At 43.8% G+C, this 25,078-nt stretch overlaps 2 protein-coding genes across 3 annotated transcripts in view; one reads left to right on the top strand and one right to left on the bottom strand.

The window, feature by feature from the left end:
- Window positions 1-231: 231 nt before the first annotated feature.
- On the bottom strand, window positions 232-7,454 carry zfp36l1b (zinc finger protein 36, C3H type-like 1b). Of its 2 annotated transcripts, none has more exons than XM_061811474.1 (2): window positions 7,268-7,454; window positions 232-4,109 (listed from the first exon to the last, which is right to left on the bottom strand). In XM_061811474.1, the coding sequence occupies exons 1-2, from the start codon at window positions 7,316-7,318 to the stop codon at window positions 3,405-3,407; spliced, it is 756 nt and encodes a 251-aa protein (XP_061667458.1). In that variant the 5' UTR covers window positions 7,319-7,454; the 3' UTR covers window positions 232-3,404. The 2 variants fall into 2 exon arrangements, with proteins under 2 accessions (XP_061667458.1, XP_061667460.1); XM_061811476.1 differs by lacking the exon at window positions 7,268-7,454 and adding an exon at window positions 7,107-7,257.
- A 13,637-nt stretch (window positions 7,455-21,091) lies between these two features.
- psmc6 (proteasome 26S subunit, ATPase 6) overlaps window positions 21,092-25,078 on the top strand; it is a 49,707-nt gene continuing 45,720 nt past the window's right edge. The window contains exons 1-2 of the mRNA XM_061811465.1: window positions 21,092-21,231; window positions 21,725-21,804. Of these exons, the coding sequence (XP_061667449.1) occupies window positions 21,147-21,231; window positions 21,725-21,804 (165 nt within the window). The 5' untranslated portion in view covers window positions 21,092-21,146. The remainder of the gene's footprint in view (window positions 21,232-21,724; window positions 21,805-25,078) is intronic.

The following is a 25,078-nucleotide window of genomic DNA, read 5'->3' as shown; positions in this document are numbered from 1 at the left end:
GAATGTTGTTGTACTTCAAGTGCAGTATTCTATTTAAGATGGACTGCATTTTAGTAGAGAATAATGAAATGGGCTTCTATGTATGTAGGCCATTTGAATGAGGTTAGAACATAAAAAAATATCACGCTGGGCTTGAGCTCTTGACGCCTTTGTGTATTCAGGATAACCTTGACTGGCCCAACTCTGTTGCCCCCCACCCCAGCCTCTGAAGAAAAAAAAAAAAAACACAACCAATATAAGGATGTTTTATTTGCAAACCTGTCATCACAAATTGACAAAAGACTACTGCAGTGAACAGCAACAGCTGGATTCCAATGCTGTTAACCTCTCCCCTACAGGAATACATTTTAGGCTTTTAGCAGTCATACCATATAAAATAGGAAGGCACAACCTGGATTTTTTTTTTTTTTTTTTTTTAGGCACTTCATGGGGAAGAATAGTCAAGAATAACCTTTACATCATCATCATCAAGACAAAAGTGCTAATATGTCTCTGCATGAGAGATGTAAGGCAAGCTTATTTTACTCAAAAAATTAGCCAAGAGATCTCTCTATCCACCTGACTCCGTGATGCATCATATAACTGAAACCCAAATAAAAGTTACCGTTATGAGGACAGGACTTTTCTAGAACCAGTCTACATTCTAGAGGCCTAAAATACACTAAGCAGGATTTGTCAATGCACAGTGCAGGTGGTTAGGTAAACTGGGCTAATGCTACTAAAGCCCCAAGTTTACATACAATGTGCAAAAACTTCATTTTTTATGTCTCACTGTCTCAAGCCAAGTCAGTCTAAACCTCTCCTGTCTTAGGCCAGTCAAAATCACAAAAAATATTTGTGTTTAATGCCACAATAAAAGACATTTCTAAGAGAATTTTACATTTTCTTCGAGGTCAAAAGTTGACATACATTTCCTTAGTATTAAGTAGCATTTCCTTTGAACTTCATGAGTTGGGTCAAACAAGCTTTTGACAGTACTCTACTTTTTAACCATTTTAACAGTATGCTTGGAACTCATTTGTGCCCATTTTAGGTTTCCTGTCTGACATCTTGAGATGTTGCCTTAATATCTTCATGTAATCTTCCTTCATGATCCCAATAGTTCAGACCACGGGAGATCTCCAGAAGTTAATATCTTTGTATTGGGGCGCTTTTACAAAATGTAAATTGTCTTTTTTAAAAGGTTTCATTTAGAGTAATGGCTTCATTCTCAGGGAGTGGCCTTTCGGAGCAGGTCGGTGCAAAAATCGTTTCACTGTGGATAGTGATACTTTCTTGCTACCAGCTTCATCCAGCATCTTCACAAGGTCTTTAACTTTTGTTCTAGGTTGATTCACACAATTGGACCACAACACGTTCCTCTCTGGGACACAGACCCTGGCTCCTTCCCGAGCAGTATAATGGCTGGACATTCCCATGATGTTTACACTTTGCGTATAATTGAAAAGATGAACGTGGCACCCTCAAGCATCTGGAAATTGCACCCAAGGATCAGTCAGACTTGTGAAGCTCCATGATTTTTCCCTCAGATTTCCTGGCCAATTTTAGATTTTCCCATGATTTCAAACAAGAAAGCAGAGTGTTTAAGGTGTGGCCTTAAATACATCCCCAGGTGTGCTGTCAATTAACTCATGTCAGTTAACCCATTAAGAGATTACAGTCATAACATCATCTGGGCTTCCCCATGTTCTTTAGAGGCGTAGTACTTTTAAAAGTATTACTTGTAAAATTTTGACCTCAAAGAAAATAACATTCTTTAAGAAATTCTCTCATTACTGTGGCATTAAACAAAATAAAATAGTTGTTGTGATCCTGACTGAACAGAAATAGGAGACCAGAAATGTCTGAGGTGACTTCAGACAGTGAGACACAAAATCAAATGTATGTTTTTGCGCTGTGTATGTAAACTTCTGTCCACAACTGTAATAAAACTACTAGCATTGGTCACTTCATCTGTACAACCACTTTTAATATTGTTCTCTTATGTAGATGTATATGAAGAGGTATAAGAATTATGTTTACTGAATATTTAGTGCAAAATTCCATCCGAACACCACCCACACTCGCGTGAATGACTGGGCAAATCTGGCAGTGCATTTGTGCCTTCAGATCACAACAAATCCTCCACCTCTAGCCCAACATATGTGAGGAGCAAGATACAATAAATACAAATGCTACACCTTTGTACATCTTGTTTTAAATTGAGATTGTTTCAAAACAAAGAAATGTTAAAAATGTCATTGCAGTGTACATTATCACTGTAAAAAAAAAAAAAAAAAAAATCTGCTTCACAATCTTGCGATTATGGAAGATCATAATTTAACAAGAAAAATACACAATTGTTTCATTAACATAAATACAACATAAATGCTTAAAATCAGTAATAAATATAATTTGATAAATAATCAGTGACAACCAAGGTGCTTAGGGCTCTATAGTGTAAACTAGACAATAGTAATAATAATATACAATATACAGAAACACGGGGAACCAATCAAAACACTAAAGCTGACCAAAATCCCCAAATACAGGGACTCAATGTTGAGAGATTATACGCAACTGCTCAACATTGAGGGGAAAAAACTTAGGTGAAAAACTAAGACTGCACTTTTAAGTGCTGTTCAACATTGTCTGCTAGCACTTTAAAGTTAATTCAAGAAACCAACTATTATTGACCTCAGGGGAGCTCAGTGGTCAAATAAAAGTAAATGGAAACAAATGACGTTTTTGTAGAATCAAATTGCCCTGGAATCAACAAATTATTCTTAATAATGTGGCATGCACAAACTGCATTGTCATTCATGTACAGAGAACAGCAGCAGGATTCCAGCCTTGCTATATAAAGTGACTCAGACAGGGTCAAGCGTGCTCTCACCCAGCATCATTTTAAAGAAACTGGGTTTGGTGAGGCAAGTTACTGGAATTGCAAAAAAACAAACGAAAAAAACCCTCCAAATGGTGGCATCATTTTCGTGAAGCTGAGGTGAGCCTTACCAATTAAACACTGAGCTTTCAAAAGGAAGGTTTAAAAGGTTGTAGCAACAGGCAATAACACAGCCTGCCTGGAGATTGGCAAAACTGCAACATAAACAGAACAGTACAGATTCTTGTTACTGCTGTTTCCAAATGAAAGGTGTGCATTTTACTGCTTAATAATAGGAGCTGCATTTCACATTGGTTCACATTCATTTAAACATGGCACTGGCCAGGGCGTGCGTGTAAAGGGCACACTGGTTAGTAATTGTTCATTTTGTTAATGAAACCTGACTGCAATACAAAGGGATAAAGGCATCTGATATTGTGATCTGAGTTCTTGTGTAAACAGAGCTAAGGATTGAGTACAGGAGGTGAGTGGTCTTAATCTTCCTGACTTCACTCCATAAGAAAAATAAATCAAAGCAATTTTACTCATCAGAAACAGAGAGCCTGCTGAAGATGGGGAGGCGGCGGGATGTATCCAGGAGGGGGGACTCCGAGCCACTCTGACTGCCAAGACTGCTCTCGTAACCCTCCTGATCAGATAAAGAGTTGAGGGGACTGGGGGGACCATCTGAGGCTGGCTGAAAAAAGCAGGGGCCTCTAGGGGAAAGTGGGGCTGGGGGCTGAGCCTCACACACAGGAGGGGGCCCTAAATTCGGGCCAAACAGCCTGGCAATCTCCTGGCTAGAGTAGGAGAACGGATTCCTGGACCACTTGGTCAGGTCTTCAGTGGAGCGATTGGGAGGTGGGGTGACTGAGGTGGGGCTGTCTTGTGACCCATTGGAGCTGGAGAAACCTGCAAAGCTCAAACTGTGTTGTAGCCGGGGGTACCCCATCTTGTTCAAGGTGGAGAGGGGTGGGGGACCGCGGCGCTCCTCAGGGTTGTGTATGAAGTGGCAGCGAGGGCCATACGGGCAGAATCCAATAGTGTGAAAGGTGCGACACAGCTCAGTCTTGTACTTGGGATGACGGGTAAGGCTGCGCAGCTCAAGGACGCCATGAGCAAACTGGCACTTGTCACCATATTTGCAAGTGCCGTTCTCCTTGAAAGGCCGGCACAGCTCAGTCTTGTAGCGGCTTGAATTGACCTGGCTGCTCGCGCCAGCGTGGTGATAGGTCAACATGTTGTTCTGTGAAGGATAAAAAAAATAAAATAAAATAAAAAACCGCCAAGGCGGTGAAACAGAAAAGACAATTTGACATGACATTGGGGAAAAAATACAAAAACTTTGACAACATGTCAGCTAAGGAATGCATGGCATTTTTCCATGTCTGAATTTCACCCCAACACACTGAGGGAAAGAGAAAAGTTAGACCATTTGTCTCACTACATGAGATCTACGGTATGTTTACAGTTGCTGGACAAATCACTACAATGCAGTCACATTTGAAAAATGTACAGGTGTGGTCAGTCATGCCCACAGATATAAAGTAACGGGTGTGGTTCACGAGTCATGCAAGACTGCAGATACAGTGCCTTGTGAAAGTATTCGGCCCACTTGAAATTTTCAACCTTTCACCACATTTCAAGCTTCAAACAAAGATATCAAATAAAAATTTTTTTTGTCAACGATCAACAAGAAGTGGGACACAATCGTGAAGTGGAATGAAATTTATTAGATATTTTAAACGTTTTTAACACATAAAAACCTGAAAACTGGGGCATGCAATATTATTTGGCCCCCTTGCATTAATATTTTGTAGCGCCACCTTTTGCTGCAATTACAGCTGCGAGTCGCTTGGGGTATGTCTCTATCAGTTTTGCACATTGAGAGACTGAAATTCTTGCCCATTCTTCCTTTCAAAACAGCTCGAGCTCAGTGAGGTTGGATGGAGAGCGTTTGTGAACAGCAGTCTTCAGCTCAGCCCACATATTTTTGATTGGATTCAGGTCTGGACTTTGACTTGGCCCTTCTAACACCTGGATACATTTATTTGTGAACCATTCAATTATAGATTTGGCTTTATGTTTTGCAACATTGTCCTGTTGGAAGATAAATCTCCGTCCCAGTCTCAGGTCTTTTGCAGACTCCAACAGGTTTTCTTACTGAATGGTCCTGTATTTGGCTTCATTCATCTTTCCATCAATTTTTACCATCTTCCCTGTCCCTGCTGAAGAAAAGCAGGCCCAAACCATGAGGCTGCCACCACCATGTTTGACAGTGGGGATGGTGTGTTCAGGGTGATGAGCTGTGTTACTTTTACGCCAAACATATCGTTTTGTATTGTGGCCAAAAAGTTAGATTTTTGTTTCATCTGACCAGAGCACCTTCCTCCACATGTTTGGTGTGTCTCCCTCTTGGCTTGTGGCAAACTTTAAACAAGACTTTTTCTGAATATCTTTGGGAAATTGATTTCTTCTTGCCACCATTCCATGAAGAGCTGAAGAATGAGGCTACAGGAAGAAGAGATAGCAAGGGTGGACAACTTCAAATATTTAGGGTCAACAATCCAGAGCAATTGTGACTGTGTTAAGGAAGTGAAGAAACAGGTCCAAGCAGGTTGCAAATCCTTCCCTTCTTTATCCCTCTGTCTGGCCAACCTGTAGAGATCCTTTTCTCCTTCTTTTGTGTGGTGTACATGTCATCATATGCCTCTCGGTTAGCCTTTGCCACCTCTACCTTTGGCCTACGTCGGATCTCAACGTACTCCTTTCGCCTCTCCTAAGTCCTCTCAGTGTCCCAGTTCTTCGCTAATTTCTTCCCTTAAATAACTTCCTGTATTTTGAGGTTCCACCACCAAGTTTCCTTCTCCCCTTTCCTACCAGAAGACACACCAAGTACTCTCCTGCCTGCCTCTCTGAAAACCTTGGCAGTAGCATTCCAGTCTTCTGGGAGCTCTTCCTGTCCATCTAGAGCCTTTCTCACCTCTTTCCAAAAAGCCACAACATTCTTCCTTTCTCAACTTCCACCACATGATTCTCTGCTCTACCTTCGCCTTCTTAATCTTCCTACCTGCTACCAAAGTTATCTTACATATCACCATCCTACGCTGTCGAGCTACCGGTGTGACGATCTGAACGATCCCAGTTCTGAAAAATCTCCTTGTGAGTAATGCGCATGCATGTATATTTTGTAAACTTCCGGCCAGTTTGAAACATCCCCATCCATGTTTCTTCAACATGTGCCATTCAGTAACTTGTTGCTGCACACGTAAATGTGGGTGTATATCTTTTTAATCAACTTTTCTTTTAAGGTTAGGTTAGGTTTAGCGCTACACTCCCATAAAGATTGCATGGGGGATCGTTCAGATCGTCACACCGGTGAAAAGTTACTTCTTTGCAACCACCTGCAGTTTTGACAGGTAACAGCGCAACAAGAATTAACAATTATGACACCAAAAAAGCTAAACCCAACATATTCCAATATTGTGTTTCACAATGTACAACTGTAAGGATATCAAAGGATGTCAACTTTCACGTGAAATAGTACCCAAAGCAATGTTTTGTCCTGACCGGAAGTTCAGGCGAATTACCACGTGAAAGGGACTGTGCGCAGTCTCGTTTTTTTCTATGTCATTGGCAGGGGTGGTGAGGAAAAAATAAATAAATAAATAATTTAAAAAAAAAAAAAAAAAAAAAAAAAAAAAAAGGATTTCGTCAGCCAGCAATTGTGCGAGTTCTCCCACTTAAAAAGATGAGAGGTCTGTAGTTTTTATCATTGGCGAAATTGGAAACTCACTCACCCACTAAGATTAAGGAACTGGTCGTATTTGTTTGTTACTATTGTTCCATTTGCAGGACGTTCTAGGTCTGTGATCCAACAGGTGACTCTCAATTAAGAAGATCAACCTACTGCATTTATCTACGAATCGATTTGGCCCAAAAATAAAAAATCTGACCAACGTTAGCAGTCAACCGTGCGGCTACATTAACCGACGGCTAAAACGGATCGTTACGTCACACCGGAGTCGTCTCAACAGCTGGACAGTGAATGAAGTTGGTACAACTGTGTCTTGTTTTGGCTCCGGGAAGATAATATTTGCAAATTTTAAATATGAGTAAAGCTCAGAACAACACTGACTAACCTCATTTAGCAACATCAAACACCTATCTGACGTGATGTCACAAGCTTTGCGCAAGAATTTACACAATGAAGCGAACAGCGCCGATATTATGTTTTACTTACCTTATCGACGACAATTAAAGTGTTACCAAGTGTAAAGTACAAGCGAGTGTCTCGTGTGCGTTAAAATAAATTATTCATTAATTTGACAAAAAGTGGCAATGCTAACTTTAGCATGTCTACTTTCCAAAGGACAAGCCACTGTGCACACAGCCGTCATATACCTTCTCGGAGACTTCGCCGTCAAAGAAAGAACAAATGCAGACCGCTGTCATTCTTTAGTCGATGAGTTGTTGATTACGCGTCCAGGTTTGCGTGCTGGTTTGCAGAGAGAACCAGCCTATGTCGTGTTGCGGTTCTACGCAGTTCCTTTTCGGTAAGTGGCCTTCCGTGTCCGACGTTTCACACAACAGCTTTGGGGGAAACAGCGCCTCTATTGCCTCAATTGGGCAATAATTTGGGGGGAACAGGCGAGTGCCATGATGGAGCAATATGAGTAAAAGTAAGTAAGTTTCTTTCAGCTTGTCCCGTTAGGGGTAAGTAGTGATATTGCTAACACTATCGCGCTACCGTTTTTCTTTCTTTTCTTTATTTCCTTTTTTTTTGTTTTTGTTTGAGACACATTGTTCAATTATCAGTTGATTAATTGTGGAGTTGAGCGTAAGACACACCTCATTCACTACTGTTCAGTTTACATTGTGTGAGATTGTCTGTTATCATCTACGATGTGTGGTTAATGTTTCTGTATCTTATGCAATGTTTGTTGACTTGACAAAAAAAATTACATTCAAAATACCCACTGAATTAATTGTCTGAGCTAGATACTATACATTAGGGCAGGGGTGTCCAAACTTTTTGCAAAGAGGGCCAGATTTGGTAAGGTGAAAATGTGTGGGGGCCGACTATTTAGCCTGACATTCTTTGAACCATTAACATTAAATACAAATTAACTTTTTGGGATTTTTTTTAATTTAATTACAAATGGCATACTTTTACTTTTACATTTTTTTTTTACATTTAGGTTTTTACCGAAATCACAAACCACAAAAAATTAAGAAAACTATAAAGGATATCTAAGTTCATGTGAAACATTACATATTATTCACTATTATATGCTCACTGTAGGAAAAGTGCTGAAAACAAAACAATGATCACTGCATATTCAAACTGTGATTTTGACCATCACAAAAAAATTAATTAACTGAGATTTAAGAATTTATTCAATTCAGAGGACTTAACAAAGGTCTTGCCTGCACTAATGTGAAGAGTGATACTGGGATCTTGACTGCAGTATGTAGTCCATGTCTGGCTCAAGAGCAGTGGTTTTGATGCGCAAGACGTCACGAAGGTGAGAGTCACTCAGTCTGGTCCTCATGCGGCTCTTGTTAATGTTCATAACGGAGAATGTCTTCTCGCACATGTATGTGGAGCCAAACAAGCTCAGCATTTTCTTAGCAAATGTCCGAATTGCTTGGAACCTGCCTTCATCCAGCTGGCGGTAGAAGTTGACAAGAGGGAGCTGTTGGTGCCGACTGCGATGCTCGGCGTCACACTGCAGCTCAATGAGCTCCAGTTGCAGGTGGTCTGGAGCGTCATCAGGGTCCACGGAGAAAGGAGAGGAAAAAAGCGTGATCTCCTTTTCAATAGCTGCAAAGTCCCGAAAGCGCTGCTGAAACTCCTCAACCAGAGATGAGATGTCTGCTGCATACTTTGTCATTTGCGCACTGATATTGATCTGTGGGAAACTGGTCACAATTTCCTGCAGCGACGGGAAATGTGCGGTATTGGGCTGCGCCTGTGACAGGTGTCTTTGGAAAAGTAGCAGCTTGGTCCGAAAGGCTTTGATGTGTGAATACAGTTGGCTTACCACTGCATTTTGCCCTTGAAGGCTTGTGTTCAGCGCATTCAGATGTCGCGTTATGTCAACTAAAAATCCCAAATCAGACAGCCAAACAGGATCATTTAATTGTGGCATGGGTTGTCCCTTTTTAGTCAAGAATTGTCCAATTTCCTCCCTGAGAGAGAAGAAGCGCTGCAGCGCAGACCCCCGACTGAGCCACCTTACGTCGGTGTGATACAAAACATCTCCGTATTCAGCCTGGATGTCGAGAAGAAACTGTTGAAACTGGCGGTGGCACAGCGCTTTGGAGCGAATATAATTAATAGTCTTTATCACCGGTTTCATAACATTATCATATTTCATATATTTGGCACAGAGAACTTCTTGATGAATAATACAGTGGAGTTTAATAGCGCTGCCTCCTTCTTCGCTGACTTTGTTACAGACAAGGCTTGATAATCCACTCCGCTCGCCAGCCATGGCAGGTGCGCCGTCCGTAATAATCCCGGTGACTTTATTCCACAGTAGTTTCATGTCATCTACGGTGGAACAAACAGAAACAAATAAATCCGTTCCTCTTGTTTGGCCCTTCAGACTCTGGAGGTCCAGAAGCTCTTCACTCACGTTCATGTCATTGTCCACTCCTCTTAAAAAGATCAGTAACTGAGCGGTGTCGGACGCATCCGTGCTTTCATCGCACGCTAACGAGAAAAAGTCAAACTCAGTTCCTTTTGCCTCTAACTGTCTCTTAATATCTAATGAAACGTCTTCAATTCTCCGTACCACAGTATTACGAGCCAGGCAAATATTGGCAAACTCTTGCTTCTTCGCGGGACAAATTTTCTCAACCATTTTCATTACATAGTCTTTAATAAATTCATCCTCAGTGAAAGGTTTGCAGTGCTTTGCAATCAGCGTTGCCACTTCGTAGCTTGCCTTTGTGGCATTTTCATTTGACTCACGGACTCTTGTGAAAAAGCTTTGCTGTGCCGTTAAAACAGCTTCCAGTTGCTTCACTTTTTCACCGCGTTTGTTCCCAGTTAGCTTGTCGTAGCTAGCATGTTTCGTCTGGTAGTGCCTCTTGATGTTGAATTCCTTGAAAACAGCCACAGTCTCTTGGCAAATTAGGCAGACACAGTTGTTTCGTATTTCAGTGAAAAAATACTCAAATTTCCACTTGTCCTGGAAGCGGCGGCCCTCGCGGTCAACTTTCCTTTTTTTGTTTACAGACTCCATGTTAGAAATGGACTGGGCTGAAACGATCACGCAAGGTCAAGGGTCACGGCGGCCAGAGTGCGGCCACAGGGCTACTGCCATCTTCTGGTGAAACGAAAAATAGCTTTTTGTACACATGTATTTTATACTGTGGTCAACAGTGCTGGCGGGCCGCATATTATTGATTTCATGATAGAGGCCACGTTCAAATTATTACATTGGTTGAAGTAAAGATATGCTCAACAGTTACAGTATATCCTGTTTTTATTTCTATATTTTGATTTTTCAGTTGTCCTAATATTTCCCTAGAATACATCTGCCCCTATACTGATCAGCAGCAGAATGATTCTTCTTCTTTTTCTTTTGGCTTGTCCCATTAGGGGTCACCACAGCGTGTCATCTTTTTCCATCTAAGCCTATCTCGTGCATCCTCCCCTCAAACACCCACTGCCCTCATGTCCTCCCTCCCAACATCCATCAACATTTTCTTTGGTCTTCCTCTCGCTCTTTTCCCTGGCAGCTCCATCCTTAGCACCCTTCTCCCAACATACTCACTCTCTCGCCTCTGAATATATCCAAACTATCGAAGTCTGCTCTCTCTAACCTCCAAAAATGATTGAATGATTCTTGATTGAGATTGATTAATTGATTAATGATTCTTAAAAATAATTAATCTCCAAATTCAGGAAAAAAAAGAATCTGTACGAAATTAACCTTGGCACTAAGTGGAGAAAACGATAATGATTCAAGGTATTTGCTTCTGGAACTGAATTATCTGTATTCAGAGTGCTTAACTGAGTCTATCCTCGCTGACTTTCGGCGAGAGGCGGTGTATAATTTGGACTGGTTGCCATCTGTTGCAGGTTGTTGTTTTTTTTCATTCTAAGTTAAAGAATTTAAGTTTATTCATTATTGTTCTGGAAAGAAAATACATTATTAATTTGTTCTTACAAACTTGTAATATTGCGCCATCCCTGGAAGTGGATTATTTACTTACAAAATGTTACAAGGTCTCTAGACATCGACAAATTGCCAAAAAGGCAAACATGAAAGTACAGTAACGTAACAATAAATCCCTCCATTCATTTTTTTTTTTTTACCATTCTGCTTCATTAAGATTGCAATTGAGAGAGGATGGGAGGAAGCCCAAGCAGCTTGGTGGGAAAAAAAAGGTCCACTGTTGGAGCAATCATTAGAAAATGGAAGAAGCTAAATTTGACGGTGTTTTATTGAAAGGATCGGTACTGGTTGGCGATCAGGAGACAAAGACGACACTCAACAAAAGACCAACATTCCCAAATGCTATTTAGCCTCAATAACTGGCATATTTATTTCGACCAAATGCAAGTTCTCAAAACACAGTTGACATTGCGTGAAATCAATCATATGAGCCCCTTACCTATGCCGAGAAGGTGGAGAGCCGTTCACCCAGGTACAGGTCAGCTTGTCAACCAGCTGGGCGTCCGTACGAAACCCGCTGCAGACTCTACCTGTTTGTACACTGCATCTCTCTATTATACTTTTCAGTTGCGTGCGAGAGAAAGGACGGGTGGCCTACCCGTCCCACCTGGTGCCGCAAGAATTGTAGCCGATTTACTATTGACACCTAAGTGTGTCCTTCAGGCTCTGAGAAACATCTTACGCAGCCATAACTGTCAAGACATCCCACAACAATGTTCGTCTTTGGTATGCATGTGAACAAGATAGTGAAACACAACTTATATGCGAAAAACAAGTGAGTGTATGCATGCGAACACGATAGTGAAACGGTCAAGACGTCTTGACCACAAAAACAAGTGAGTGAAAAACAACTTATATGACGATGGTTGGACAATACATTCGGGTATTCGACGGTTATGGGAAGCTCACTAATTAACACTCTTTTCAGACGGTTAATCTCAGTCGGAGTGGACCCCAGTGCAAGATGTCACGTCGTGGGGTCTCAATGATTCTTAGAAAAGTGAGGAATTAGCCTAGGACTACACCACAGGACTTGGTCAATGACCTGAAAAGAGGTGGGACCACCGTTTCCAAGGTGACTGTTGGTAATACGCTAAGACGTCATCATTTGAAATCATGCGTGGCACGGACACTGTACTAAATATTAACATTAGTTTTCACAGGTGTTCAAATACTTATTTGCAGCTGCATCATATAAATAAATCGTTAAAAAATCATCCTTTGTGATTTCTGGATTTTTCTTTTAGATTATCTCTCTCACAGTGGACATGCACCTGCAATGAAAATTTCAGACCCCCCTGTTATTTATAAGTGGGAGAACATGCAATATAGCAGGGTGTTCAAATACTTATTTTCTTCACTGTACTTCTGTACCTCTCCCAAGACGCCGGATGGTGGACCAGAATTTCCTCAATGCCTTCCTGAAGTCTTTTCCCATGGCCTCATCGAATTCCTCCCATGCCTGAGTTTTTGCTTCAGAGACCACCAAAGCTGCATTCTGCTTGGCCAACCACTACCCATCAGGTCCTTCAGGAGTCCCACAGACCAAGAATACCCAATAGGGGTTCAACTTGAACTGACAGCATTCTTCCTGGATTTCCGCCATAACAGGCACTGACAACCTTACATGAACAGCTCCGGTCGGCCGCCTCAGCAATGGAAGTGCCGAAGATGGTCCACTCAGACTTGATGTCCCTTGCCTCCCTCAGACAATGAGTGAAATTCTGTCGGAGGTGGGAGTTGAATCTCCTTCCGACGGGATTCTGCCAGACTTTCCCAGCAGACCCCTCACAATATGTTTGTGCGTGCCATGTCAAACCGCTATCTTCCCTAGATTCAGAAACAACTGACGACTTGGTAGTGATCAGTGGACAGCTCTGCCCCTCTCTTCATCTGAGTGTCTAAGAAATGCTACCGCAAGTCCGATGACACGACCACAAAGTTGATCATCAAACTGTGACCCAGGGTGTCCTGGTTCTAAGCATACGTAGATACCATTACGCTTGAATATGGTCATTGTTAGGGACATTCCGTGATGAGCAAATATGTCCAATTAAAAAATCCAACTCGGTTCTGCTTGTGGGGGTACATTTGCCCCATTCACGCCCTTCAGGTGTCACTGTCATTATCCATGTGAGCATTGAAGTCCCCCAGCAGAACGATGGAGTCTCCAGCGGAAGTGCTCTCTCGCACCTCGTCTCAGGACTCCAAAAGTTCACCCAGAGTTGGTGACCTCATGGGAAGGGAGACCCCCGTTACCCTTTTGGGCCGTTCCCGGCAGGGTCCCATTGCTACAGACCCGGACAGTGTGCACCTTCAATGATGGTGGCGTGCACGGATGCAGCGAGTTATGGCTCCCACTATCAGAGTTTGTATTCGTATTTTGTCTTTACTTTTTTTAACACTGCTCACGTGCGCCTCGGGACTACACTGCTTCACCCGCCAGGAACTTTTGGAGTTTGGATTCTCACATTATGTAGCAGTTTCAAATGAACCTCACCGCAAACCAAACATTCTAGACGAACTAGAGAGACTGCCGGGCACGCCGTGGATTGTTGTCGGGCAAGCAAAGTTGTGGTGGTGGAAGAGGAAGAGGAAGCAAAAGCAGGGCCGTCGGTCCGGCTGCCTGCTCAGGGTAAAGAACAACCCACACAGACCACCTCTTCCAAGCCTATATCTCACTAACACGAGATCCTTTGCGAACAAAATAGATGAGCTGGGATTACAACTTAATCAGTGTGTTTGTGACTGCTGCGTCCTCATTATAACGTAGACCTGGCTTCACCCGAACATCCCCGACGCTATTGTGCAGCTAGTAGGATGCACCCTGCCTCACTGGGATTGGACTGAAAATTCAGGTAAAAGCAGAGGTGGGGGCTCTGTATGTATGTGCATGACGACTGGTGCAACAACAACAACGTGGTTATTGAGAGACACTCTTCACCTGAGAGCACCAGAGTTTTTCCAAATCAGAAACCCTGGATGACTAGCCAGGTCCGTTCACTCCTCAGGGCCCACAACACTGCCTTCAGGTCAGGTGACAGAGCTCTTTACAGTAAAGTTCCAGCGCAATAGCTTCGTATATGTTTGCAATAGCTTTGTATAACCTAAAAGATGTTCGCAATAGCTCTGTATAACCAGCAAAATCATAAAAGGATGTTTCAACATAACATATGAGGTCGTGCAACGCCATCTGTTGGTAACAAAGAATAGTGTGGCATCAGGTGGGATGAATTGGCCACTCACCCCTCCTTCCGCACACGCTTAGAGTATAAAAGGAGAACTTTGGATACTCTCGGTAGAGTCCGCTGCGGGTTGCGTACGGACGCCCAGCCGGTATTGAAGCTTGCTCTACCTGGAGTGTTGGCTCTCCCTCCTATTGGCGCACGGTAAGAGCTGGATATTCTTCTAAGAGCTGGTTGGATATTACTTAGCTTTATACCACGTGATTTGTGCTTGTGCTTGTGTTACCATTTCTGTGTGGGACCAATAAAGTGCCAATTGTTGGTAGCCAGAAGTGTGTCTTGTCTTCATTTCTGAGTGCCTATCTCCAACGATCCTATTAAAATTTGATACCGAACTCCTGAGCGAGGTATCAGAAATGTTTTAAAACACCATCCCCAAAGAGAAATCCTTAACAAGCCTTAACTATCGCCCTGTTGCACACACATCTGTTTAGAAGCTGGTTCTCAAGTACATCAAAGACTTCATCCCCCTCAACTTCGACTCCCAAAAGTTTGCATACCGGACTTTAGAGGACGCCATCAGCATAGCTTTGTATGCTGTGTTGAGTTACCTGGAACAACCGCAGAGCTACGCTAGGATGCTCATTGTGGATTGTAGCTTGGGCTTTAACGCAATTATTCTGAACATTTTGATGATGAAGCTTTATATCTTGGGCCAACCTCCTCTCCCAGAAAAAGGAAAAACAATATTCCGTAAGACTTTGCAAAACCACCTGTCACGACCCATCGATACCTCCGACCCAAATGCAGGACTCGGGAAACGCGGAGGTAATTCGTGAAAAAAATTGTTGTTCCAAGGTCAGGAATCAGGCAGACAGTCAGGTGCAGCAGCGGTAGTTTGGACGTGGGGTGTAGAGAGCAGGTCTGCGGGCAGGCAGGAGTCGGTACACGGGAGATCGATCAAAGAAGGCAGGAGTGTCGAAGGAGTAAGGCTTACGGGGTCGGTCGGAGAATAGGTGGAGATCGGTACACATGGGTTCACAATCAGAGATACGGGAGTCCAGGAACAGGGCATGAGCCACAACGTCTCCAGGGTCCTATATACACCAGGGCCAATCAGCCAGCATGAGGGGCAGGTGTGCGCCTCCCAATCAGCGCGGTCACGCGGGAACCCGCACAGCCAGGCCTGGACCGGCAGGACCATGACAGAATCCCCCCTCTCATGCACGCCCCCCCCAACCCCCAACCCCAGTCTGTTTGGGGGCCGTGCCCCCAAATGCGAGGCGTCTGGCTGGACAGGTCAGGAGGACGACCCAGACGCTAAGCACCAGGCTCACCACGGGGTGATTCGGGTGGACGGCGTCGGAGAGAAACCCAACGGCGAAGCCGGAGCCAGACAATAGCATGCAACTGCACCGAATGAAGCCCTCCCAAGACACAGTTGTGAGACGACCGAGGATTGGTCGCCGCCGAGGTTCAGTTGCGAGGCAACCAAGGATCGGTCCCCAGTGAAACTTGAGCATGAGGTGGCCAGAGATCAGTCGCCGCCGAAGTCAGGTCACGAAGCGGTTGGGAATCATCCGGAGCGAGGAGGATGATGGAGAGAAGGATCAAAGCCATGACCACAATCACCATCACAGCCATCCCGAAGCCTTTCCAGTTCCGAAATGGCCCATCAGAACTCCCCAGCTCCTGTCGCCGTCGAGACGGGCGTGTAACGGCTGCGGACCGATCGCCGCCGGGACTGGAACGAAGAGGACTGTGGTACCGTCGCTGTCTGCTGGACAGGAACATGAGGATGCCACTGAGCCGTCGCCATCCTCTGTTGTCGTCGAGACAGGGGCGTGGAACGACCGCGTGCCAGTTGCTGACAAAGCAGGAGTGTGGGGCGACCTTGGACAGGTCGCCGATGAAGCAGGAGCATGGGGCGACTGCGGACCGGTCGCCAACTAAGCAGGAATGGTGGAATGAAGTAGGAACGTGAGGCGGCGCCATCGCCACCTCCTGGACAGCAACATGAGGCGGCTGGGGAACCCTCGCTGCCGTCTGCTGGACAGGAACGTGAGGCGGCTGCCGAGCCCTCGCCGCCGTATGCTGGACAGGAACGTGAGGCAGCTGTGGAGCCTTCGCCGCCATCTGCTGGACAGGAACGTGAGGCGGCTGCGGAGCTCTCGCCACCGCCTGGACAGGAACCTGAGGCGGCTGCGGAGCCCTCGCCAACTCCCACGGGTTCACAATCAGAGATACGGGAGTGCAGGAACTGGGCATGAGCCGCAATGATCTGGCGAAGGACCAGTCGTCCCCAGGGTCCTATATACACCGGGGCCAATCAGCCAGCATGAGGCGCAGGTGTGCCAAGCATCTTTCTAACCAACACAAGATCCATTACCCACAAAATGAATGAATTGGAATTTCAACTCACTTTGAGCAGTTTTGTCCGGAAGTGCAGTGAGAGAGTCAGAGTTATGGCTACATCCACAAATCCCCAATGCTACAATTTCACAAGCGGATCATATGCTACACCGGCGGGACAGAACCAAAGTCTTCGGTAAGAGCAGAGTACTTTGTGTTTACGTGCAAAATGACTGGTGCTCTAGCAGTCGGATGATCTATACTCACGACTGTCCTGATTTAGAGCTTCTTCCAGTCTCTTGCAGACCCTTTTATCAACTGAGGGAGCTGACGGCAGTCATTGTGATAGTAGTCAATTTACAACAAAAATAATCAGATGTGTGCCAGAAACACTCCTCGCTGGCAGAGGACCTAACCGTTTCTTTTCCTGCTTTGAGACTGACGTATCAGATTCAGTCTCATCACAACCACCTTCCATCAGCAGCACACTGACGCTTCAGGAACATGAAATGAGACGTGTGCTCATGAGTGTAAACACCTGAAAGGGTGCTGGCCAAGATGGAGTGCCGGGGAAGGTACTGAATGCCTGTGCTGATCAGCTGGCCAGTGTTTTTATGAAGATCTTCAACAGTTCCCTGCAACAATCAACCATTCCCTCCTACCTGAAATCTGCAACAATCATCCCCATCCCCAAAAAGTCAGCCACTGACAATCTGTATGATTACAGGCTTGTTGCACTCACACCTGTGAACATGAAGTGCTTTGAGAGGCTACTTGCACATCAAATAAGTCACATGTCACACACTCCCTCTGTCACTCGGCCCCCACTAGTTTACTGACAGAGGAAACCGCTCCACCAAGGATGCTATCGCAATAGCTCTCCACACTCCACTAAGCCACTTGGCCCAGCCAACCTTGGCCTAGCCAAGGGAACTACACTTTACTTTACCTCAGTCTTTAATACCATTGTCCCAGGTAATTTGGTTGACAAATTCTCCCTCCTTGGACTATTTCCTTCCATTTGGTGCTGGATTAAAGACTTTCTAACAAACCGTCCACAATCTGTCAGACTTGGCCCACACCTCTCTTCCTCAATCAGCCTCAGCATTGGGTCCCCTCAAGGTTGTGTAATGAGTCCTCTCCTATACTCTCCGTACACATCTGACTGCATACCAGCCCATCCCAGCAACTCCATTTGTCAGGGGCATGACCAGGCCACTGCTCTGTGCGCAGCTGCCTCCGACCAACTTACTCAACAGAATACTACCAGGCGAGAAGATGCCTGAGGAATGGAGGAAAAGTGTTCTAGTTCTCATTTTTAAGAACAAAGGTGATGCGCAGAGCTGTGGGAACTATAGAGGAATAAAGTTGATGAGCCACACAGTGAAGTTAAGGGAAAGAGTAGTGGCGGCTCGACTCAAGACAGAAGTAAGAAATGTGTTGACTGGCGTGTTAAATAGATGGCAAGAATACTTTGAGAAGTTGATGAATGAAGAAAATGAGAAAGAAGAAAGAGTAGAAGAGGCGAGTGTGAATGACCAGGAAGTGGTAATGATTAGTAAGGGGGAAATTAGAAAGGCACAAAAGAGGATGGAAAAAAAGTTGGTCCTGATGACATACCTGTGGAGGTATGGTAGCAATTTGGAGAGGTGGCTGTGGAGTTTCTGACCAACTTATTCGGCAGAATGCTAATGGGTGAGATGATGCCTGAAAAATGGAGGAAATGTGTGCTTGTTCCCATTTTGATGAACAAAGGTGAAAACATGGCATATATTTTTTTTTCCACGCCAAAGTTCAGATGTATTCAGAGTGAAATGAGCGTAAAAATGGGCCTCATATGAACTTATTGCTGGTGTACGCTGTTGCTGATTTGGCAACACTTAAAATTGATGCTGCAAAACTGTTGGAATAAATCTGCACACCAGAGACATATGAACAATTAGCACTGATGCACAATCAATGCCCGACAACTTTTTTCATCCATCCATCCAGTTTCTTTGCTGCTTATACTCACAAGTGTTGCAGGGCGTGCTTGAGCCTATCCCAGCTGTCAATGGGAAGGAAGCGGGGTACACCCTGAATTGGTTGCCAGCCAATTGCAGGGCACATTGAGAAAAACACCCGCACTCACAATCACACCTCGGCGCAATTTAGAGTGTCCAATTAATGTTCTATGTTTTGGGGATGCAGGAGGAAACCGGAGTGCCCGGAGAAAACCCACGCAGGCACGGGGAGAACATGCAATCCCCACACATGTGGGTCCGGGATTGAACCATCAGAACTGTGAGTGCAACGCTTTCAAGATGAACCACCGTGCCGCTCCTGACAACAATTGATTTCAACAATGTAAAAGAACCAAGGACTCATAATTGACTTGTTCACTATCAAATGAATCATTGATTTATATGAGAATGCCTATAAATTGATCAAGGCGATAATTTATTCTCCCTCTTGCCCTTTCAATGTCCTCTTGTAACTCCACCACAGCACGAGTAGGCAGCATCAGCGAGTTGTTGGAACGTAATTATGTCGGAGACGCTGGAGATGCCAGGAACGGGGGAAAAATCCGTGTCTGTGGCAACAGTGATGCCAGCACTGAAAAAAAAATTAATCATTTGAATGTCATTTGTACATGTACATGTTGCAGTGATTAGAATCTGTTCAAATTACAATTTTGATTGAGGAAATGATGGGTGAATTGTTATTTTTAACACATTCTAATAATGTGGAACCGATGTACATTTTAATTAAATAAGTTCAAAGATTTTTTTTTTTCTAGTGAGGAACACTGGAGGAAAGAACAGTGAATGGTTGGAAATATCTTTTGGGATGGGTGAGGTCAAGATTTATGGGGGGGTCAAAACATAATGGCAAAAATGTTTTTATGGGGGGATGGATTTATGGGGGGGACGAAAACAAACAATTTAAGATTTGGAGTCGGACACACAGAGCTCAATCGGAAAATGCATTTAATTGGGAAGCATGGTACAAGTTTATATGAATGTGGAGTACAGTAGGAGAATGTTGAACATGTTTTTGTATTCAAAGGTATTGAAGAGAAGGAAACAGGATTTATAAAGAGAATCTAGTCTCAAGTTTATTTGTTTTTTATTTATTTATTGTGCTCCCTACAAGCACCTTCCGTGCTTCCTAGAATGAAAAATGGAAAGGCAGTTGGTCCTGATGACATACCTGTGAAGGTATGGAAGCAATTTGGAGACGTGGCTGTGGAGTTTTTGACCAACTTATTCAACAGAATACGAGCAGGTGAGAAGATACCTGAAGAATGGAGGAAAAGTGTTCTCGTTCCCATTTCTAAGAACAAAGGCGATTTGCAGAGCTATGGGAACTATAGAGGAATAAAGTTATTGAGCCACACAATGAAGTACTGGAAAAGTGGAGTGGAGGCTAGACTCAGCACAGAAGTATCTGTGAGCAACAGTATGGTTTCATGCCTAGAAACAGTCCCGCAGATTATTTGCCTTGAGGATCCTCGTAGAAAAGTACAGAGAAGGTCAGAAGGCGCTATATTGTGTCTTTGTGGCTCTGGAGAAAGCCTGTGACAGAATACCAAGAAAGGAACTGTGGTACTGCATGCGTAAGTCTGGTGTGACGGAAAGTACGTCAGAATAGTATCGGACATGTATGAGGGCAGCAGAACAATGGTGAGGTGTGGTGTAGGTGTGGTAGGTGTAGGTGGAGGTGGGACTGCATCAGCGATCAGCTCTTAGCCCTTTCCTATTTGCTATAGTAATGGATAGGCTTACAGATGAGTTTAGAGTGGAATCCCGTTGGACCATGATGTTCTGAGATGATTTTGTGATATGTAGTGAAAGCAGGGAGCAGGTGAAGGAACAATTAGAAAGATGGAGGTATGCACTGGAAAAGAGAGGAATGAAGATTAGCTGAAGTAAAACAGAATATATGTGTGTGAATGAAAGGAGTGGAGGGGAAAGAGTGAGGCTCCAGTGACAAGAGATAGCTAGGATAAAATCAACAATCCAGAACAATGATGAGTGTGGTAAGGAAGTGAAAGAACTGGTCCAAGCAAGTTGTAACAACTGGCGGAAGGTGTCTGGTGTGTTATGTGACAGAAGAGTCTCTGCTAGAATGAAGGGCAACGTTTATAAAACAGTGGTAACACCGGCTATGATATATGGATTAGAGACGGTGGCGCTGAAGAGACAACAAGAAGCAAAACTTGAGGTGGCAGAAATGAAGGTGTTGAGGTTTTGTCTAGGAGTGAACCGGTTGGATAGGATTATAAATGAGCTCATTAGAGGGACAGCCAAAGTTGGATGTTTTGGGACAAGGTTCGAGAGAGCAGACCCTAACGGGACAACCCGAAAGGAAAAGAAGAAGATTGTGTTCCCAACTACTGCATATGGATAGACGTACGCTGACTTACACTCCGTCATAGTTGATGCCAGTGATGCATCTTGAACATCAGATGCCAACAGAAGAAGAAGAAGAAGAGGAAGAAGAAGAAGAAGAAGCAAAGGAAGAAGAAGAAGAAGCTGTTGAGAGATACCCACAATCCTTTTCAATAAAATGGCGGACAACAGGGAGAAGGTGTTACAAGATTATCGAAAAAAATTGCTTGAGCATAAAGAAGTTGACGGGCGGTTAAAGGAATGTAAGAACCAATTTGACATGTACATTTACGTTCACAAATGGTTACACGTTGTGTTTTGCGTTTGTATAAACGATTGTCTCACAGAGCGACTGCTAGCCAGCTGGCTAGCTGTGCTTTGTCATGCAGTGAGAGCATTTGAAGGGGAGTACAATATAGCACTGAGACGCTAACTTGGCGTAAACTAGCCCGGTTGTGTTGAATTAATTAATTATGCTTGAATCGCAATGTTGTCAATATATATGTAAATGGGCACAAAATACGCACACGTCACACAATACGCCCATCACGTCGTACTCGTCTCGTGTCATTTTTTTGTTTTGTTTTGTTCTATTTAGTTCTAGTACTATGGCATATACTGTGATAATTTATCACCGGTAACCAGCTAGCTTTCCAAGCGTTTGAATGTGAGATACTTAACAGAAGTAATTTGTATCCGTTTCTAATTTTATTGAGTTATCAACTAAAACAGAACCCCACCCTGTTTGATTTTCAGTGAGAGAACAACTGCGAGAACAAACAAAACAGTATGAAAAGTCAGAGAACGACCTCAAAGCTCTGCAGAGTGTTGGCCAGGTAAAAGTGTTATTTACAGTCGTAATCCGGTAACTAATTGATGCCTTGTATAGAGATCGTGCACCTATCATAAAATCACATAATTTTTTTTTTTTTTTGGGGGGGGGGGGGTTTACATCGCCATATTGCCGGTCAAACAAAGTATTGTTGAAAGTTAATTCCGTAGAGATGACAGGGTTCGCACGCGGCCCTAAAAGTCCCTAAAAACCCCTAAATTTTCGAAGGTGCGTTTAAGGGCTCCTAAAAGTCTTTAAAAATCCGCGAGAACCGGTCAAGCCCCTAAAAAGGCCTTAAATTAAAAAAAATCAAAGGGAGGACCTCTGCCGCCAAAATTTTCCCTAAAAAAAAAAAAAACTTTTATTTAAAAAAAAAAAAATAGGTATACGTCTGGCGTCCAAAACAGCCGGAAATTGTCAACGGAAGTCACCGTGTTGACAACTAGTCGCCATCTTGTCGATATTCCATTGTTTGTGTCCGTGAGTAGGCCTTTCACTTCATCTTTGTTACGACGTAGCGAAGTTCTTTCATCGATCCAACTTGTATCACTGGGAAGTGCATTTTTCTAAGACGCTTGGGTTGAAAGTAAGGAGTTTGGGACCTGGGTTCGTCAAGATCCGAAAGATCGGCACGTTTTACTGCCATCTGTGCAACCAGAGTTACCAGCTTGAAAAGATGGGCGTCAAAGCGCTGGAGTCGCACCGGAAAAACAGGAGACATGCTGATTTGGCGAAGACTCTCCCATATTCTCTTGGTATGAATCTGTTTCTAAAATATCAAGATAGTGAAGCATCAACTTCAGGCAGAGGTACTAGCAGTTCATGCGCACCTACAGTTGTCCAGCCATCGACTTCAAACAGCCAGAAGTCAGGCTTTATGAACGTAGTTCAATACATGAAGACGGACTTGTTAAAGGCATAGATCGTGTGGACTTTAAAAGTGATCTGCAGCCATTACAGTTACAAATCTTGTGAAAATAATTTGAAAGTGTTTGCAGTCATGTTCCCAGACAGTGACATTGCTAAAAACTACTACTGTGGGGAAAGGAAGACTTCGTACCTGGCTGCATTTGGCATCACTGCCCACTTTTCATCTCTACTGCCTCAAAGCCAAAAAAGCCAGAATAGAGACTGACATATCCGCGAGAACCGGTCAAGCCCCTAAAAAGGCCTTAAATTAAAAAAAATCAAAGGGAGGACCTCTGCCGCCAAAATTTTCCCTAAAAAAAAAAAAAACTTTTATTTAAAAAAAAAAAATAGGTATACGTCTGGCGTCCAAAACAGCCGGAAATTGTCAACGGAAGTCACCGTGTTGACAACTAGTCGCCATCTTGTCGATATTCCATTGTTTGTGTCCGTGAGTAGGCCTTTCACTTCATCTTTGTTACGACGTAGCGAAGTTCTTTCATCGATCCAACTTGTATCACTGGGAAGTGCATTTTTCTAAGACGCTTGGGTTGAAAGTAAGGAGTTTGGGACCTGGGTTCGTCAAGATCCGAAAGATCGGCACGTTTTACTGCCATCTGTGCAACCAGAGTTACCAGCTTGAAAAGATGGGCGTCAAAGCGCTGGAGTCGCACCGGAAAAACAGGAGACATGCTGATTTGGCGAAGACTCTCCCATATTCTCTTGGTATGAATCTGTTTCTAAAATATCAAGATAGTGAAGCATCAACTTCAGGCAGAGGTACTAGCAGTTCATGCGCACCTACAGTTGTCCAGCCATCGACTTCAAACAGCCAGAAGTCAGGCTTTATGAACGTAGTTCAATACATGAAGACGGACTTGTTAAAGGCATAGATCGTGTGGACTTTAAAAGTGATCTGCAGCCATTACAGTTACAAATCTTGTGAAAATAATTTGAAAGTGTTTGCAGTCATGTTCCCAGACAGTGACATTGCTAAAAACTACTACTGTGGGGAAAGGAAGACTTCGTACCTGGCTGCATTTGGCATCACTGCCCACTTTTCATCTCTACTGCCTCAAAGCCAAAAAAGCCAGAATAGAGACTGACATATCCGCGAGAACCGGTCAAGCCCCTAAAAAGGCCTTAAATTAAAAAAAATCAAAGGGAGGACCTCTGCCGCCAAAATTTTCCCTAAAAAAAAAACTTATTTAAAAAAAAAAAATAGGTATACGTCTGGCGTCCAAAACAGCCGGAAATTGTCAACGGAAGTCACCGTGTTGACAACTAGTCGCCATCTTGTCGATATTCCATTGTTTGTTTCCGTGAGTAGGCCTTTCACTTCATCTTTGTTACGACGTAGCGAAGTTCTTTCATCGATCCAACTTGTATCACTGGGAAGTGCATTTTTCCAAGAAGCTTGGGTTGAAAGTAAGGAGTTTGGGAGCTGGGTTCGTCAAGATCCGAAAGATCGGCACGTTTTACTGCCATCTGTGCAAGCAGAGTTACCAGCTTGAAAAGATGGGCGTCAAAGCGCTGGAGTCACACCGGAAAAACAGGAGACATGCTGATTTGGCGAAGACTCTCCCATCTTCTGTTGGTATGAATCTGTTTCTAAAATATCAAGATAGTGAAGCATCAACTTCAGGCAGAGGTACTAGCAGTTCATGCGCACCTACAGTTGTCCAGCCATCGACTTCAAATAGCCAGGAGTCAGGCTTTATGAACGTAGTTCAATACATGAAGACGGGCTCGTTAAAGGCATAGATCGTGTGGACTTTAAAAGTGATCTGCAGCCATTACAGTTACAAATCTTGTGAAAATAATTTCAAAGTGTTTGCAGTCATGTTCCCAGACAGTGACATTGCTAAAAACTACCACTGTGGGGAAAGGAAGACTTCGTACCTGGCTGCATTTGGCATCGCTGCCCACTTTTCATCTCTACTGCCTCAAAGCCAAAAAAGCCAGAATAGAGACTGACATATCTACGCTTATTGAGAAGGCTGTCAGGTTGTGTGAGGAGGCAGAAGAAAAGAGGAATCTGAGGTTTATCACCGAGGTCAATGCACTCAGAGGCAGCGCAAAGGATAAGAGAGCCACTTTGGCACCTCTGCAGCAACAAATAGAGGAGGCACTGGGTAGGCTCAAGGAGCTAGAGTAGGGGTGCTGAGACAGAAATCAGTAGAAGACATTTGTGTATATAGTTGCAATTGTAGTTAGAATCTGTTTTTCTGTAGACTATGTGACGACATTGACAATGGTCATATCAATGAGAAGTACTACAAGGGGCGACAGGTGATCACTGTCACAGGTACTGAGGTACTGGAACATTTGATGAACCAAGAACGGTTGATGGCACCATTGGGTGAATTTTT

Source organism: Syngnathoides biaculeatus, chromosome 23 (assembly GCF_019802595.1).
Source record: "Syngnathoides biaculeatus isolate LvHL_M chromosome 23, ASM1980259v1, whole genome shotgun sequence".
Classification (NCBI taxonomy): domain Eukaryota; kingdom Metazoa; phylum Chordata; class Actinopteri; order Syngnathiformes; family Syngnathidae; genus Syngnathoides; species Syngnathoides biaculeatus.
Note: the sequence above shows the minus strand (reverse complement) of the source record. Positions and strands in the feature narration are given on the sequence as shown.